General features: G+C 40.5%; 1 protein-coding gene across 5 annotated transcripts in view; it reads right to left on the bottom strand.

Annotated features, from left to right (window-relative positions):
• LOC102311069 (alpha-mannosidase 2) overlaps positions 1-15,418 on the bottom strand; it is a 16,713-nt gene extending 1,295 nt beyond the window's left edge. Inside the window, exons 1-24 of one of the 5 annotated variants that reach the window (XM_042215719.1) lie at positions 15,104-15,418; positions 14,231-14,381; positions 11,912-12,054; positions 11,359-11,577; positions 10,120-10,264; positions 9,942-10,029; positions 9,214-9,297; positions 7,871-7,998; positions 7,613-7,786; positions 7,156-7,342; positions 6,249-6,426; positions 5,480-5,670; positions 5,194-5,391; positions 3,469-3,583; positions 3,103-3,170; positions 2,543-2,711; positions 2,235-2,471; positions 1,795-1,920; positions 1,605-1,719; positions 1,368-1,501; positions 1,141-1,282; positions 878-1,011; positions 420-614; positions 154-264 (exon numbers count right to left, since the gene is read on the bottom strand). In XM_042215719.1, coding sequence (XP_042071653.1) covers positions 154-264; positions 420-614; positions 878-1,011; positions 1,141-1,282; positions 1,368-1,501; positions 1,605-1,719; positions 1,795-1,920; positions 2,235-2,471; positions 2,543-2,711; positions 3,103-3,170; positions 3,469-3,583; positions 5,194-5,391; positions 5,480-5,670; positions 6,249-6,426; positions 7,156-7,342; positions 7,613-7,786; positions 7,871-7,998; positions 9,214-9,297; positions 9,942-10,029; positions 10,120-10,264; positions 11,359-11,577; positions 11,912-12,054; positions 14,231-14,318 — 3,369 coding nt within the window. In that variant the 5' untranslated portion in view covers positions 14,319-14,381; positions 15,104-15,418. The other 4 variants (XM_042215721.1, XM_042215720.1, XM_042215717.1 and 1 more) reach the window with 4 other exon arrangements.
• Between the last annotated feature and the right edge of the window lie 1,821 nt (positions 15,419-17,239).

Here is a 17,239-nt window from a genome sequence, read left to right as displayed (position 1 = left end):
TAGGATGTATCTACAATAAAACCTCCCCCAGCACAGAGTGGCTGGAGAGGTGGTCAGGATCAAAGGGATGGCTTTGATCCTACTGCTTAAACTAAGACTATACAAATTTAAGAAACACAATGGCAACATTCAACAATTAGACTTAACAATCACCTCTTCATGCTCGCTCCACGTGCACTGAGGCGCCGGCTCGGGGGCGGTGTTACAGTCAAACCCCTTCCTGTGGAGGAACAGGGCGGTTTCCTGTGATGGTGTATCTGCTTCCTGTTTACACAAACACAGGTGATCGATTCGCGCTGATCGAGAACCTTGACAGGAAGTTTGAGCCACAGGTGTTTCCTTACCGTTACCGCAGTGACATCACACAGGTTATTATCTCATCATTTATTTTATACCTGTACTCCAGGTGCATCTCTCACCTGCGTGTCCTCCAGCGTCCTCAGGTTCAGCAGGTGGATGTCGCACGGCAGCGACAAGTGGAGTGGCTGGAAAGGGCGGAGCTTTGGCAGCTGGCTGTTGCTGGTAGCAACCATGGTCATGGGCGGGTGGCAGAGGGAGAGGGAGGCCAGGTGGGCAAGCAGCGACAGGTGATCAACTGAGGCTCCTCCCACTTCCTGTCAGAACAAAAACACAATAAAACCAGAGTGAGAAAAAATATTTGTTGTTATTGTCGAAGCTCCGACGGCGGTTTGTTTCTGTGTCATATCGAGAACTTTACTCTGAGTATTTTCTGCTCAAAGTAATCAAGTCACCTTTGATTTAAAAGCAAAAGCGAAAAAGTGATGAGCGTTGATCTCACAAAACACTGTGCCGTGAGACTAGGCCCCACCGACAAATCTAGCTATTATTTCTGCCAACTATTATTTCTGTCCCTTACCTTAGCCCCGCCCCCACGGTCCTCCAGCAGCAAGTGGTACAGGCTCGCTGTCAGCTTGTTGTCGGTGACACCCTGCCCAAGGCCGCGGTTATCGTCCTGTTGCAGGCGCCGGTCCAACACCAGCTCCAGTTCACCTGCACAGTTAAGGAGTCACAAAGGTCAACACACCAACTGCAGTGACTCTTTAAACAGCAACGTTACTGATCTGATAATTTTGCTACTATTAAAACAGAATAGAAATGTGATGTAAACTGTGGGCTCACCTGGTTTGAGTGACGCGACACCCTGACTCTGAGCCGACAGCAGCGACAGGCGACTCGTCGAGTCCTGCAGGAATACCGCTGATGTCATCGGGTAGAAGTTAGCCTGCAGGGGGAGCTTTGCCAGCGTTCGACGCTGCTGCATCTATACCGATAACAGATCAATACTCAGTAAGGAATCACAGAAGGGACTGCATTTCAAAATAAAAGCAGCAGAATTGTGTAAAAACCTGGAAACCGTTGAGGTCAGAGTAGAAGCGGTTGCCACTGGCAACGTCACTAACAATCTTCATGACGAGCTCACGATTGACCTGAGACCGAATGTCCACCAAGTTTGAAATCTCCAGGGATTTCCCAGCATGCCCTGGGACAGGCAGGCAGAGCAGACGCTTAAGAATTATTCAAAGCAAATTCATATTTACAATCATTTATAATTTATTTTATAAATTTATGAATGAAGTCATTACCATCCAGGTGGAAGAGTCGCACTGTGTGTGTAAAGTGTGGGAAATGGGAAGTGATGTCAGAGAAGATGGGACCTCTGGAGATGCGGACCAATGGAGGTTCAGAGGATGTATAGAGCTGCAGGAGACATTAACAACAAGTCAGAGGACAGAGCGAGAGCGAGAGTTTCAGGTGTGTTCATGCTGGTCTCACCTGAGCCCCCTCATCCGCGGGCAGGAACAGGTAGGCCCCGCTCTTGTCCCGGGATCCGGTTCTGGTTCCGTACCACAGGAACTGAACCTGGATCTTACGGACTAGACCAGACTGCAGGCGGAGCTTCTGGATTTCAAAGTAAAAGCAGGTCAACAAGATGCTTTAGTGAAAAAGAAACCTTATTTTGAAAATAAGATGATATCTAACCACACATGATTTTATTCACATTTTGTTTTCTTCTTTGCTGGTTTTGAAGGTGTAATCGTACAGAGACTGAAGCAATCTTGACTCAGATTTTTACATTTTATAGTCATGTTTTTGAATTTTCATTATTTTTAATCCCTTTTACTGAATGTATCAGTTCTTACAGTTTGTTACTAAGAACATGGAAGTCTGCCAACAACATTCACACAACAGACTTTTAGTTTGAAAATCCTGACCTCCAGCAGGCCCGTTTCAGGTGAGCTCCATATCTGGACGTGTTTGTTGCTAAGTGACAGGGGTGCGTCTGCCTCAGATCCTTGAAGGCTGGACACCTGGAAGTGCTCGGTGTGGATATCTAGCGGGTTGCCACGACGATGGACTGTGTAGCGTGCCCGAGGGGTGGAGCCAGAGGATGCTTTGGTCACATGGTACACGACGAGTGACAGAGGAGGAAGTTCAGCCACGAAGGAGAGCTAGAGTGAGAGAAGAGGAAGTTAAAGCAAACCGCAGTGATCAATAACCTGATCAGTGAGCTGGTTCTCACCTGGAAAGTGTCTGTGGATGGCCGGCTTGGCTCCGCCCACACCGCAGAGATCTGAGTGGACATTTGTCGGCCCGTTTCAGCGTCAATAACCTGTGCGTCCGGAGAGTCAACGACGACGCTGATGACAGAGGTACGGAGCTGCTCGGTGGGGTTAAAGATGATCAGTGACCTGAAGCAGAATCCAATAATCAATAGAAGTAATTGTGATTGAAGTCAGCTGCTAACAGGAGTTACTGACATTTACACTCCCAGAGGCCCGCCATTTTTTTCTCACAAATTTTATTACTTTTTAAAGACACTTTTTCTACTTTATTGTTTTGTGTTTTGACATAAAGACGATCGTCTAAAATCTGAACTGTAAATACAAAATTGAGATTATATCTGCTCTTTCCCCCCTTTTTTCAATTTACACATTCACAATATGAAAAGTATTAATAAAGCTCAGTTTAAACAGCAGTAGTAAAATAATAAAATAACTGGATTATTTCATTATTAAATTCACACCTTAAATTTTTTTTTAAAAAGGGGAAAAAAAGGCCTCTTCAGTTCCACCCACATACCTCGGCTCATAACTGAGTGAGAGCGTGGTCTTCTGAGGCAGAGCGTCCTGCGCCGAGATCACTTCGTCCTGGAGGAAAGTCACAACATTAAAACAGTTTATCGTTTCTAACATTAAAACTTTCTAAACTCATCTTTTAACTTCAAAAGTTACTAAAGTCAGTGAAGCCTCGTTAAGGAGTAAGGACATGAAGGATGGCCTGAGGATCTGCACCAAGGCCCAGTATGACATAAAGAAGGATTATTGTGAACTAAGCTGCTCCACCAAGAATAAAAACATGGACTTGGATATAAATCACGTTAAAGGATGAAAGCATTAAAAACATTCTTCATAAATATATGAAGTCCAGAGGAAAGTTAAAAGTCACCATTTGTAAGAAGGGCTTTGATTGGTCGTGGTGATATTGGCTCTTGTCCAGTAGGAGCAGCCAATGAGCGGAGCTCTGCAACACCTGATGTAGATTCAGGATCGACTGGAATAACCTGGAAAACAAACAAACATTAGCTAAAATTTTCTGTTTCTTTATGTTTTTTCCTTTAATTTTAAATTCACGAAACAGTTCAATATTTAAAGTCTCCAAACACACGACAACTGAGAGTCTACACGGCAAAAACATGCCAGCAACACGCTTATTTAACAGGAGCGATGGACTATTAGTGTTAGATGCTAAATCTAGATGAATGGGTGTCATGGGAGGCTAATGCTAAATGCTAACTGCACACACTAGATGTGGTGGTACCTGTTACCGTTGCCAGTGGCGACGCCGTCCTTCAACAGAAAGCATGGAGGAAACAAATGAGACAAAAAAAAAACAGGCTAATGCTAAAAATAATACACAGATACAGGTGATGCTAACACTGATGTGCTGTGAAAAGGTATTTTTTCCCCATACCTAATATTTCTTTGCAGTTTTGTTACACTTACATGTTTAACAAATTTTGATATTAGGCAATTTGTTTAAATAGAAAATGAATCTGTTTAAATTATAACTTTATTTATTAAGAAAAAATGTTATCCTGTGTGAAAAAGTAATTATCCCTCTTGTTTAATTATGAAGTAACTGTGATTGAGCACATTTTTTGGAAAGTTGAGCTCAGTTTCACTGCCACTCGCAGACCTGACTCCTGGTAGACCTGCTGAATCAGAACTCACTTAAACAGAAACTGTTTTACAAACTGAAGCAGGCTAAAGGATCTCACGGGAGAATTCTAGAGGAAAACCACTTCTACCAAAAAGGCTTGTCTCACATATGCCAGAAAACATATGGATGATCCCAAGATTGCTGGGAAAATACTCTGTGGGGGGAAGAAAAGCTGCACCTTGATTCCGTTCCATTACATCTGGCATCAAACTAACAGCACTTCATAAAAAGATCAACAGAGCAACAGATGGGGGTGGTAGTGTGACGGTCTGGGCTGCTTTGGTCCTTTGGGACCTGTGCGAGTTGCTGTAATTAATAAAACCACACATTTGTGGGTTATGCAGCAAGACAATGATCCAAAACACGCTAGCAACTCACCCCTCTGACTCAAAACAAAATCTAATTTTTTGGGTGACCGTTCATGTTAGGAAACCCTGCAGTGTAGCTGAATTATTACAATTCTGCAAAGAGGAATGGGCCAACACTATCACTTCTTATGATAAAAGGGAAAAACAAGACTTTATCTCAAATGCTACATTCCAGTTCTTGCTGCCAAGGCTGGCAGAATCAGTTATTAGGTTTAGGGAGCAATTATTTCACTTTTTTTTTTTTTTAAACACAGGAACAGATCAGCAGTTTTCCCTTAATAAATGAAATCATTTAGATATCATTATTTAAACACCGTATTTTGTATTTTCTCAGGTCATTTTTGTCAGTTTAAAAAAGTTATAAAAGCAATTCACTACAGAAAGTGCTGTACATATTTTCTTCTATTATTCCACCCTCCTTGCTAATGTGTCTACTGCAAACTTCAACGTTTACCTGGCTGTTCTTTCACACGGCAGAGATTAATGCTCTGTTTGTGTTTGATTGACCTTTTAATAAGTTAAATGTATTGCTTTTATTTCCCGATTATCTTAACATGCTACTTTGCTAACATGAAGTAACTACCTGGTACCATAGTCAACCACCACATGCTCCCGTTCGGTGCCAGCGACGGCGTCATGGTGTTGGAAGAGCGCCAGGTTCCGCCTCCCCGTTGTCAGCCACTGGAAGTACTCACGTGCTGGAAAATTTTCAGCCAGACGACCATCGCTATGGGAACGACGCATCTCAGCCAGTGTCAGGCTGAAGAGGATTTCTGTTGCTCTGACACAGAAAGAAGACTCAGACAGTCACCATAAAAATAAAGACAACATCATGATCTGTATCGTGTAACCACACAGAGCGGCGGTACCTCAGCGTGGCCTCCAGCTTCCTGTCAAGGCGTTTGTAAAATGGCCGGGATGTGAAGTACCCGGTCCAGTAGTGATCGTCTCGGTCGGCATACGAGAAGAAGTCTCCTCGGAGCTTCGGCAGAGTCGTTCTCGTGGTGCTCAGACGCCGATGAAGAGCCTGGAAGTAATCAGAAAGCGTCCCGAAACGAGCCTGAAAATAAGAGAAGAGGAAAGCTGTCGATCAGCGAAGAGCTGATGTTGCTGACTTGACTGTTTGCACTGATAACAACCTCATTTGCTTTCTTTGTCACTTTTGTATTGTATGTCCAGATGTTGTTTCAGAATATTTTAGATATCATGAATCATATTTGTGTTTGCCATTTTTCACATGAGACATAAGCACACTGATAGTTTTTAAATCACATCAATTTTTGAAACAACAATGGCCAGAGTTGTGATTCATTATAATAATAATTTAAAAAAAAACTCTTTTGCATGGGTATTTACTGGATATTAGCGTGACATTCAACAAATGGAAAATAAAATAAAATATTCTAGAAAAGTGATCGAGACCCTGTGGAACTGCGTCAAGTTTGTCTGAGTCATTTTTGCAAAGAGAAACCTATTTGTCAGGCAGTAATGATAAATATTAGCAGGCAAAAATCACACGTGGAGTTCCACATGGCTGTATACTCGGGCCTCTTCAAGAACAGCAAAGACCAACATAATGTCTCCAAATGTTGATAATCAGTTGGTCCCACCTGGGAACCAGGTGTCCTGGGAGCTCACCTTGATGTGGAGCTCTGGGTGCTGGTTGAAGTAATCAAAGAGTTTCTGGTAGTTGTTGAACTGAACGTCCCACTCTCTTGACTCAACGTATCGAAAGTCATCGCCAAGAGGAACAAGAAGGACAGATGAGCGAAAGAGTCGCGACTTCTGACGGTATTGATCCAGCAGGAGGAGCGCTCTGAGAGGACGACAGGTGGATCAATAGAAGCTCTGATCAATCAGAGTGATTATTAACAACAAAACTAGCAGAAATACAGCAAAGTAACCGAAGAAGAAGAGAAGCTGCTATGTTAAATTAATGAAGTTTGTTAGAAAACTATTTGTATTATCACTGTCATTCTAGAAAATGACAATGATAATACAATAACCTTTACTCTACTTAGAATACCTGAAATTCAAAGTAAAGGTTAAAAAAAAGAAAATGTCAAGGAAAAATTAAAAGAAGAAAAGGAAAATAAAACTAAAAAAGATTAAAAAAGCAATCAAAATTTAAAATGTCAAGAAAAAAGTTCAAAGGAAGAAAAATAAAAAAACTTAAAAAGGTGGAAATTATGTTAAAACATAAAACATCCATGAAACAGTTTTGAATAAAAAATTTCAATTTATTTTCAATAAAATTGCTTAATGTAAAAAAAAAAAAGTTTAAAACAATTTTAAAAGGTGCCTAAATTTGAATGGTAAATAAATAAATGAATCACGAAAATTCCTTAAAAATGAAAGTAAAATAAAATAAAATAACCCTTCTTTTAAAAAGAAGAAAGCTCCAAAATTCAATAATACACCTAATGATGATGATGATAATAATAATAATAATAATAATAATAATAATAATAATAATAATAATAATAATAATAATAACAGAATAATAATAATATTGTTATTCTCTTTGGCCCCGCTTCCTGCTCACCTCTCATGGACATTCTGGTCTGTGATTGGCTTTGGTGGGATCTTCCATGGACAGAAGGTCCGTCTCCCAGGCAACCGCTGGAAGTCAAACTGACAGCAGACCGCTGGGTTTGGACCGCACGTGTGCGGCACATCATAGCTGTAGAAGGGCATCATGTGACATGTGATGTCACTACGGGAGGAGGAGTCTGATGGACAGGAAGTGGGCAGAGTTAAACACTCTAACTGCCCCTTTTCCTTTTGGTATTTCATTGGTTATTAATAAAGTTTTTTGACTATATTTTCTTCAGTAACACCATTAAATTAAAAAATTTAATAAAAATCTGAATTTAATCCACATTTTTAAATGACTTACAATATTTAATCATTTAAATTATTATTTCAAATATTTGTCAAAATTCCAAATGTTTTGTATTGTTCATGATAAATTTTTCCATCACTGAAAAAACATTATTTACCCCAGCTTTGTCGCCATAGAAACTCGAGGGTCTGTTGCTGGGCAAAGTGCTTCTTGATAGAGTAGTGAACTCTCTGGATGAGCATGTTGTGAAGCCCCGCCCCCTTAAGCAGGTACGCCATAGAGGGGGAGTGGCCAAATGGGTCGATGGCCCAGCCGCTCCTCGGCTTCACACCTGCACAGAGAAAACGCCACGGTTAAGCACGCGAACAGGAAACACATCATCACAACAACGTGCCAAACAGGGGAGTCATGTGACCCAGGTGTTTCTGCAGCCACTGGTGTCCCTCCATCAGCTGATCCAGCATAGCGAAGTAATGAGAGTTTGCCTCATCGGGCATCACCCAGCCGCCCGTTACCAGCTCCAACTGCCCCGCCTCCACCAGGCTGGCCAATCACACGAAAGGAAACAGAAAACAGGGGAAAAAATGGCTTCAAATGATGAAAATATATATTTTTTTTAATTACAAAAATTAACAGAAAAGAATGTAGTTACATTTATTTAAGCAGGTTAAAACTTACAAGTTTTTCTTTTAAAGGAAATATGACATAAGAGAAAAATTGAAATTAAACTGAAAGGAAAATTCAGAATAAGCAAGAAACAGCTTACAATTTTAGTTATAGTTTAAAAAAATAAAGTCTGCTTCTGTTTTTTTCCTCCCAGCTGTTACAATAAAGTTTAACATTCAGACAGCCACAATTTTCTGGGGTTAGCATCCATCTAAGGATGACATCTTGTACGACGGTCTGACTGAAGGATTTCAACAAAACTGAAAGGCACTGATATCAATCTGGTTGTAAAAGAGGAAGAAAACTACACCGCAGCCATGTCTGGAGGGTCAGTGAAGTCATGCTAGCTGACATTATGCTACTTGATGGTTAGCTACAGAGCTCTGGTTAGACTAACATTAACACATTAGCATTAATGAAGATAGAGGATGAGGGTTAAACTGTTTTAACAGCTGCCATCACAAGACAGGAAGTAGTTGCTGAAAACAGACCCAATGTTCAAAAAAGAGAAGGTCTGAGAGGATTGCCCCACAGCACGAGGTTGTTATTAATCTGCTGCTGAGCGCTTTATGTTTATATTAGAAAGTCCTGATCCTGAGCTTCATGTCCACTGAAATCTTCTGAATCCTTCAAATATTTGGGAAGCTGTGATGGGCTGTGATTTTAAAAACTGAGCATACAGACGAGCTGCACATGAACAGTGCTGATAAAAAGCTAGAGAGGACGAGAATGATGACTGCTGGGTTTTTGGATGGAGGCTGGTGTCTGCAGCATGTTATAAAGAGATGAGACTCAAAGCAGACGCTCAGACTAGAGAGAGGGGGGAAATGGCATCAGATATATCAGATATGTGCTCTGCACATCCTTGCCTGTGTTTATCACTTCATTTTATTTTTGTGCTTCCTCTTGTTTTCCAGATGTTTCTGGTATTTAAACAACATTGGTTAATTTTCAGAAAAAGAAATGAAGAATAATTACTTTTGGTTTTTCTGGACATGTTCAGAAATGACTGGAAAAAAACAACAACAACCAACCAAACAAAAAAAAACCCAAACAAACATGAAAATGAAAGGAAGCTTGAGGAGAAGTTACCGTTTGACTGCTGCTCTCTTCTGGTCGTCGATGTCGTTCCACCACTTGGAGAAATAACTGATTTCAGCCCAGATTAACTTCCTCCTGAGGAGCAGAAAACATGACATGATCGATAATCTGTCAGGAACTCGATCAATAAACAGCATCACGAAGCACAAACTGATAAAGAAATCAAACTTCTGATGAACTTAATGTAAATAAGTTTTATTTTGGAAAAATATGAAGATCATTTCTTCCTATTCAGAGTCAAACCAACATCAGTCTGTGCTGCTGTGTCTTTGTTTCACGTCATGATTTTGTTTTTGTGTTTTATTGTTGTTGTTTTATCGTCAGTCTGATTTGTATTTTATTCCTGATCTCATTGGATGATGGCAAAACTCATACTTCACATCATACTTTTTTATAAAACTCTGAAAGCTCCAAACATTTTTAACAGGTGTCTAAAATGATCTAATTTCTGTGTCATGGTGGGAAAACCAAAGAAAAAAAAACACATAAATAAATACATTTACACCATCAGAGAACAGAATGTTGGGTGGGGTTGTTTTCAGCTAGCCTGGTTATGAAGGTTGATTTTAACCTCTAAACCTTCTCTGTGGTTAATAAAAACATTAATATAATAAGATGCAAATCTGCTGATAAATGCTGCTTTAATATTAAACCTGACTTTAGTGTTAGGTTTAGGAAGCCGTCTGTGAGGCGCGTCAGTGCACAGGAAGTGGGCGTACCTGCTGTCCTCGCTCAGTTTGACCACCATGTTGTCGAGGATGTGTCTCGTCTGGTCGTGGTAGTACGCGTCGAACGTCTTTATCCAGCCTGTGACAACAAGAACAAAAAAAAACCAAATCACCTTCACGTGTTAGTTCAGCCACCGTCACGCCATCAGAGTCTCAGAGTCTCACTCACCAGGGTCGTTGTGTGAATGTGGAATCAGGAAGAGCTCCAGAGGTTGCTCCGACCACTCGTCGCCCTTGTAAGTGATCTCAAAGCCCTGCTTCCAGGGACCGCCATCGGGGTTATCGAAGGGCAGGAGGTCATAAACATCCAGCAGCTGATGGAGGAGGGGTTATTATTAAAACTTTATTTCTATGTTAATAAAAACTTTGAATATGTTAATAAAGATTTACACACGTTTTCCTTTGAATATTTATATTTATTGTAACTTTCAGTTCTTCATTCAAACTTATGAAACCCATTTAAACTAAAAAATAAAATCATTATTAATGTATCCATCTGATGATTTTATCATGATTTGATCAATAAGAGAAACTCTCTGTCTCCAGACTCCAGCACTATGAACCCTTCAAGCTGTTCTCATCAAGCTTCTTTTATTTAATTTTGTTCTAATCAATAAAAGGAGACAATTCTCAAACACAGGAAGTCCAAGGAGGATGTCCAGCAGACAGTGAGGTAACCCCTCTGATGTCAGCATGACTTTTCAAACTAGAGGTGGACACACTCAAACAACCGTTACTCTGCATAAAAATATTTGCTGGGATGCTATTCTAGATATTCAGAGAGTGAAAAAAGGACATTTCTGTCCTTACAGGCTGGATGTGTGCCAGTGTAACTTTCATAGTTTAGTGTATTATAATCTACAGAGATCAGAATGTGTGTTAGTATGTGAGGAGGATGAACTTTCACAGTGTATTCACCTGAGGCGCCAAACCAGAATCACGTAACTGTGACGTCAAGGAACCAAAGGTAAACAGGAAGCACGAACACATCCATGAAACTGACACAGTGTGTGCGAGCTGCTCGTTTACATCCACACCAGTGTGTTCTGAAAGATTCCCTGAGCCTGTGTTTGGATGCTGAACATCATTGATTTACTTTTTTATTTATTTAGCAGCTACATGCTAAACATGCTAACCATATCTGCCTGTGTTCAGGGTCAAATACTTTTAAGATCAATAAATTTTATCTTAAATAAGTGTTTGATTCATTTGACATTACAGCCGATCCACGCCAACGCCATGTTAGTCACACGTTAAACTGCTGGTTCCCGTTTGATAAAGTGTTGATATCAGCATCTTTAAATAAAAAGTAATAAAAAATTAAAAACTGAAAAACTTGAGTAAATGTTGTCAGTTAAATCTTCTAAAGTTGAGACAGAACAAAATATAAATGTAAAATTTTGCAGACCTGAACTCCGTCCACTCCATCCTTCATCTCTTTAGCCAATCGGCAGCCAGGAAGAGCCTCACCCCTCCTGCCGAGGGCGGAGTCTATACTGTTGTTGGCTCTTTTCCACGCTGATGCTTTGCTTTGGAGCAGAGTGTCACGGAGCATGGCAACCAATCGGTTGTTGTCGCTAAGGAGACGCTCCAACCCGTCGATCTTCTGCTGGAGGTGGGCCAAATCCTAAAAAACCCCAGAGATCTGATTGGTTCAATTTTTATAATTAGTTTGAATTTGTTTCTCTTTCCTTGGTAATGAAATATTTATATAATTTTAAAAGTTACCACTACCACTTATTATTATTATTATTATTATTATTGTTGTTGTTGTTGTTGTTATGGGCCAATTTTATTTTTATTATTATTATTATGAATAATAACAAGAATCACAGCTAAAAAGAAAATTTAAGTTAATGTGAAAAAAAAAAAGAGTTAAAATTTTCTTTCTCACAAATGACACTATTTTGAAAATCCACAGGCTCTTATTTTGAAAAGAATTAAAACTCTTATGGACGCACCTCATCCACCTGTCCACCAGGTGGCTCCCCATATCGCTTAGACTCTGACCCCTGCATGAGGTCCAGCATGCGGTACAGTGACATCACAGCCACGCAGAAGATTCCGCCCACCAGAACCGCCAACATCCGACTCCTCTTCATCGCTATGACAACAAAGAAACACATTTTCTATCAGTTAACTTTTTTTTTTTCCAATAATTTCTGCTTTGATTTTTAGGAAAACTGTAAGTTGTATGTCATGTAATAATTTTTATACATTACACTTATTTTATAATGTGCATGTGCAAAAATAATCAGGCTCATGAGCTCGATGCTGGAAATGTATTAAAAATGACCAAATAAAATTATTTAATTTAATTTCACTGATAAAACAACAGGTTGATCGTTCATGCTTAGCGGTGCAGTCGAGGCTCGTTCTGAGCAGGAAACACAGTTTAAAGTCAGGTCAGCACAAACAGACTGTGGAGACTTTGAACCTCAGAGTCCGTTTGTCAAAGTAAATATTTCAGAGCTGATATGAGAATTATTGACTGATGTTTTCTTATCAGTGCCCAGCAGCTGTCTGCTCTCACAGCTGCACCGGTTAAATGTTCAGAGAGCTGAAGGACTTATTTCTGTAATGTTTCACTCCTCAAGAGTTCAGAGGGACTAAAATAAACAAACTAAAAATAAATTACTGATCTTCTAACCGCCTGCATCGGCCCAGAAGTTTACGATCATCTCTATGTTAGTGCCGCAGAGTAATCAGACTACTTTTAGGCTTGATGTGTTAATTCACTGTCTGACCTCTTTAAAGACTCCACAGACCCTGTGACCAATGGGACCACAACAGATGGACAGGGTCTGCCCGACAGGTAGGACACCTGACAGGTGAACCCCAGGCTGACCTGGCAGTCTAACACATGGTTCCTGTTTTTGTTCTTCTGTAGATCTGGAGGTTAAAGCAGTCGCTTCACCTGGCGTGACCTCTTCCTGCAGGAGGGCTGAATGCTTCCTGACTGGCTGACACTGATGACAGACTATTAGCCGATAATTAAAGCGTTTATGGCCACAAATACAAAGAAGAAAAGGACCAATCACATGAAAGCTGCAGGTGTTCAGATCTAAGGCTATGAGATAGCATCTGAAAACACTCAGTCATGATTTCTTAGTCTGGAAGTGACGCTGCCTCCATGGATCAAACGGAGCGGCTCAGCTCACAGAGGCGATTTTTGACTTGTTAATGAATTCTGTGCAATTCTCCTGACTCGCTTTACTTGTCCTCTGCTTTGCATAACATACAACAGGAAGTCAGTCATGTTGCAGGATGAATTTCATAGTCCTTCCCTTTAAAAAATAAAAAAGAAAGGGGGGAATCTTTAAAGAAATAAAAGATATGATCAGAAGATCTAAGAAAACTCCGTTTTAAACATGCTGGGGCTTTTAAATATCGGAGACCTTCAGAGATCTGGATGTTTCCATCTGTCCGTGCAGATGTGAGCACTTTCCTTCCTGAGGACAGTGAACTCAGAGTTTCTGCTGAAATAACTTTTTTTTTTTTTACTTTTCCTGAACCTGTTTTTCATTTCTGTGTCACTGCTCAGTCCAGGAAGATCAGTCATTTCCATAAAAGCAAAGTTTTCAGTCTCAAAACCAGCAGGTTAGCTCTGAGGGAGGAGTCAGGCTAAGTTTTTAGACATTAATAGAGTTCAGGAGGGTTACTGCACTGCTGCTGATATTATTAACTCATTCACTGCCATTGGCTATAGCCGTCAATGGCAGTGAATGAGTCAACGGGTTTAACTCATTCACTGCCAATGGCTGGCAGTGAATGAGTTAACAAGAAAAAAAACACACACACTCACTTTTTTGCACAGTTGGAACTTTTCTTCATGAAGTTGCTACTAGTTCTACAAACTGTGCTGTAAACAGTAATGATGATGATGATAAAGTCCAGAGTGTAATAAAGAAATTTAACCGAGGTAAAAACTCAACTTAACTTAAATAAAATCATCTGATATGAGTATTAAGTTTAACTCTTTACACATTTAAAAGCAAACATGCAGAGGAGAGCAGAGAGAGTCTGAGCAGGCAGAAAATGAACTGAAACCTTATTAATAATCATTAGTAAATGACGCAGAATCTCTGCTTCAAATATAAAGTACAACCTGCTGTCTGACATTTGAATTTTCCTTTACACAGATAAAAACATTTACATCAAAATATTATCATTAATCACAGTGCAGGAAAAACAGGCCGGACTCTCAGAAGTCCTCCTCTAGGATCCAGCTGTGCACTCCAAAGCGGAGAGTGAGTTACAGCACATTACAGACCGTTTACCTGGCTGTTTGAACGTTTTTAAGCTTTTCTCCCATAAAGTCGACATCTGACGCCCTCCTCTGTACGCCCCAGAGTAGCTTGTACACATCCAGTCATTTTGTTCCGAAATGTGATGGTTCAGAAAAAAGCTTCAATGGTTCCTCCTAGCACACTTTCAGGAGGAAAGAGTTAAATGTGAGACTCGCTGTGTTATATTTAGTCTTTATGTTGTCAGCTGCTGTCTGGTTTCTCTGTTTTCTGTAAGCTGATTCATTTAAAAAAGCACAAATTTCCTGCCAAAAACTTTACTAGCGAACAGGAAACGAAGCATCATGTGACGCACATCTGGAGAACATCCTCTGGCTCCAAACTCCGAGTTTAAAGGCGCGTTTGAAGAAATTTAATATGTGCAGACTTTTCACTTTTTAGTGCACATGAAGGAGAAAGCACAGTATTGAAGCGCTCACAGAGCATGACCCATAAAGTTACGTTTGTTTAAGTGTGTGTTTTTTCTTTAAGTTTACATTATTTGTCTAAACTCTGAGGTTTCCCACGTGTTTTATGTTGTATTATTTGATGTGTTCACTGGTTTTATGTCCTGTCCTCGTGTCTCGTGTACAGCAGCAGAGTGTCATTCCCTCTGTGGGACATTAAAAGGTGAGCACGTGATGAACAGGTGAGTTTCCGAGCTCGGATAAACTGCGCAAGTCTGCAGGGTTTCTGTGGATGTTTCACAATTTTCCTGCTCACAGGAAACTTTCACACGTCTCCTACAGTAAAATCTGCCCGTCAGCTCTCCGGAGACCAAACAGCTGCTCTTTAAGTCAAACTTGTCACGCAGCAGTAAAACTGACCAATAGAAATAATTTAGAATATTTTCACCTGCCGGCTCACCTGATGCTTTCCGCTGCAGGTCTAAGAACCTCCGACAGAAAATTCATCAAACTTTACTAACTTCCACTCAGACTTTTCCTTCCTTACTTCCGGGTGGTACAAACGCTGGCGGGTCTCGCGCTCTCCCTGCGTCTCGTGCCGCAGTTTACGTGCGCAATGACGACACTGCGTGACCTCAGCCTCCCGCGAAAACGAGCCGAATAAAAAACAATCAATAAATTAAAAGTTTCTTAAAATCGAACAAAAATAAAGTTCGGACTTTTGGCAGAGTCAGACCAGCCTGGTTCTGCTGCTGCGCCTGCGCACTGCTGTTTGTTTTCCTTCCTGCTTGGTTGAGCTTACTCAGCACGACGTCACTTCCGTTGAGTCACGTGGTGTTATATTTGACTTTTTTCACTAAGCAGATTGCAACTTTCTTGAATATCACTAAAATACTTTATATCATTGTTTATACCTTTATGTTTATCTTTTTTTTTGTTTATTGTCACCTGCTCACATTGGGAACAGATCTTTGTTCAGTAACATTCTTTGTTTAATACGTTCTGAAAGAAAAACAAAGGTGGCTCTGTTTTATGCTCGTTTCATTGTTCAGAGGTGTTCTCTGATTGTTGGGAACCTGTTGAATAATTAAAACATTTCTGTGTTCATCGGGAAACTTTTCTAATGTAAAAAACTTTTTATGTTCCCAATGTGTGAAAATAGTGTTCAGCAGGGGGCGACTCCTGTGGCTCTACCCAGAAATGCCAATGTTTGCAGATGTTTTTCTTTGGTGTTCTGCACCAGCACAGCTGTTCTCCTCCCAGATGTTTGATATGGAACAATATTACCATCACACACAGAAAACATCTTCATTGGTCTGAAAACATGTTTATGGAACAGCTTTTTAATTATGAACAGCTCGTGGTGACTGTAACTGTCGCTCAAGTTAAATATTTATCACACTATAGTTCAGATTTAAGCGACTACGCTGTAACGTTAACCAACTACAGCATAACAGCTGACAACAGCATTTCAATCTGGGATTTTAAAAATTCAACACTCCTCCATCAGAACATCCCTCAGTCCCAGAACAATAATGGCATTTACACAGAAAAGGACTGAACGAGCTCTTAATGTAGAATGTTTTCACTCTCCCATACAAATATTGGTGTGTAGAACTGCTTCTCAAATGTGTGTAAATATGTCCTTGATAATACAGACACATGCTCTGTTTGTACACGGCGGACTCAAAGGGGTTTATTCATCCACTGTTCCTGACACTACTATGAAAAGATTTCCTTCTTTACCTGAAAACACATTTTGTTTAAAGAAACTGTACTTCACATGTGAAAGTGTCGGGTGTCAGTGGTGCCTGTCATGTATGCGTGATGGTAAATGTGCGCATGAACGGGAATCATTTAAAAAAAAACATGCTTATCAGAAGGAGCAAAAGCTAGACAAGAAGAGCAGGTGTCACATGCTTGGCCACTTCCACTTCTCGGGTGGAGCAACTGAGGTTCAAAGTCTCTGCAGCCTCAATCAGAGATGCTCAAATCCTAAATTCTGACATAAGCAGCTTCTATTCTCCCTTTATTGCACATTACTTTTCTCAGTTTATATATACTAACTTATTGGAAGTTACATGTCACTTTTTAATGCAGAGGTACAATACACAAAAGTGCAGATTGTGTAAATATGTAAAAATTTTATGTCCTGTTCTGTATGTATATGTGGTTTTTTGTTTTTTTTTGCTGCTGTTACAACCAAATTTCCCCCTGTGGGACAATTAAAGGTTTATGTTTCCGGGCGATCGTGGCTCAAGAGTTGGCAGTTTATCTTGTAATCGGAAGGTTGCCGGTTCAAGCCCCGGCTCCAACAGTCTCAGTCGTTGTGTCCTTGGGCAAGACACTTGACCCGTTCCCTACTGGTGGTGGTCAGAAGGCCCGGTGGTGCCAGTGTCCAGCAGCCTCGCCTCTGTCAGCGCGCCTGAGGGCAGCTGTGGCTACAATGTAGCTTGCCATCACTAGTGTGTGAATGGGTGGATGACTGGATGTGTAAAGCGCTTTGGGGTCCTTAGGCACTAAGTAAAGCACTATACAAATACAGGCCATTTACCATTTTAATTTTATTCTATTATTACATACTATTTGCAATAGG

Source organism: Haplochromis burtoni, unplaced genomic scaffold, assembly GCF_018398535.1.
Source record: "Haplochromis burtoni strain Fernald_Lab_line unplaced genomic scaffold, NCSU_Asbu1 Contig_805, whole genome shotgun sequence".
NCBI classification, from domain to species: Eukaryota; Metazoa; Chordata; class Actinopteri; order Cichliformes; family Cichlidae; genus Haplochromis; species Haplochromis burtoni.
Note: the sequence above shows the minus strand (reverse complement) of the source record. Positions and strands in the feature narration are given on the sequence as shown.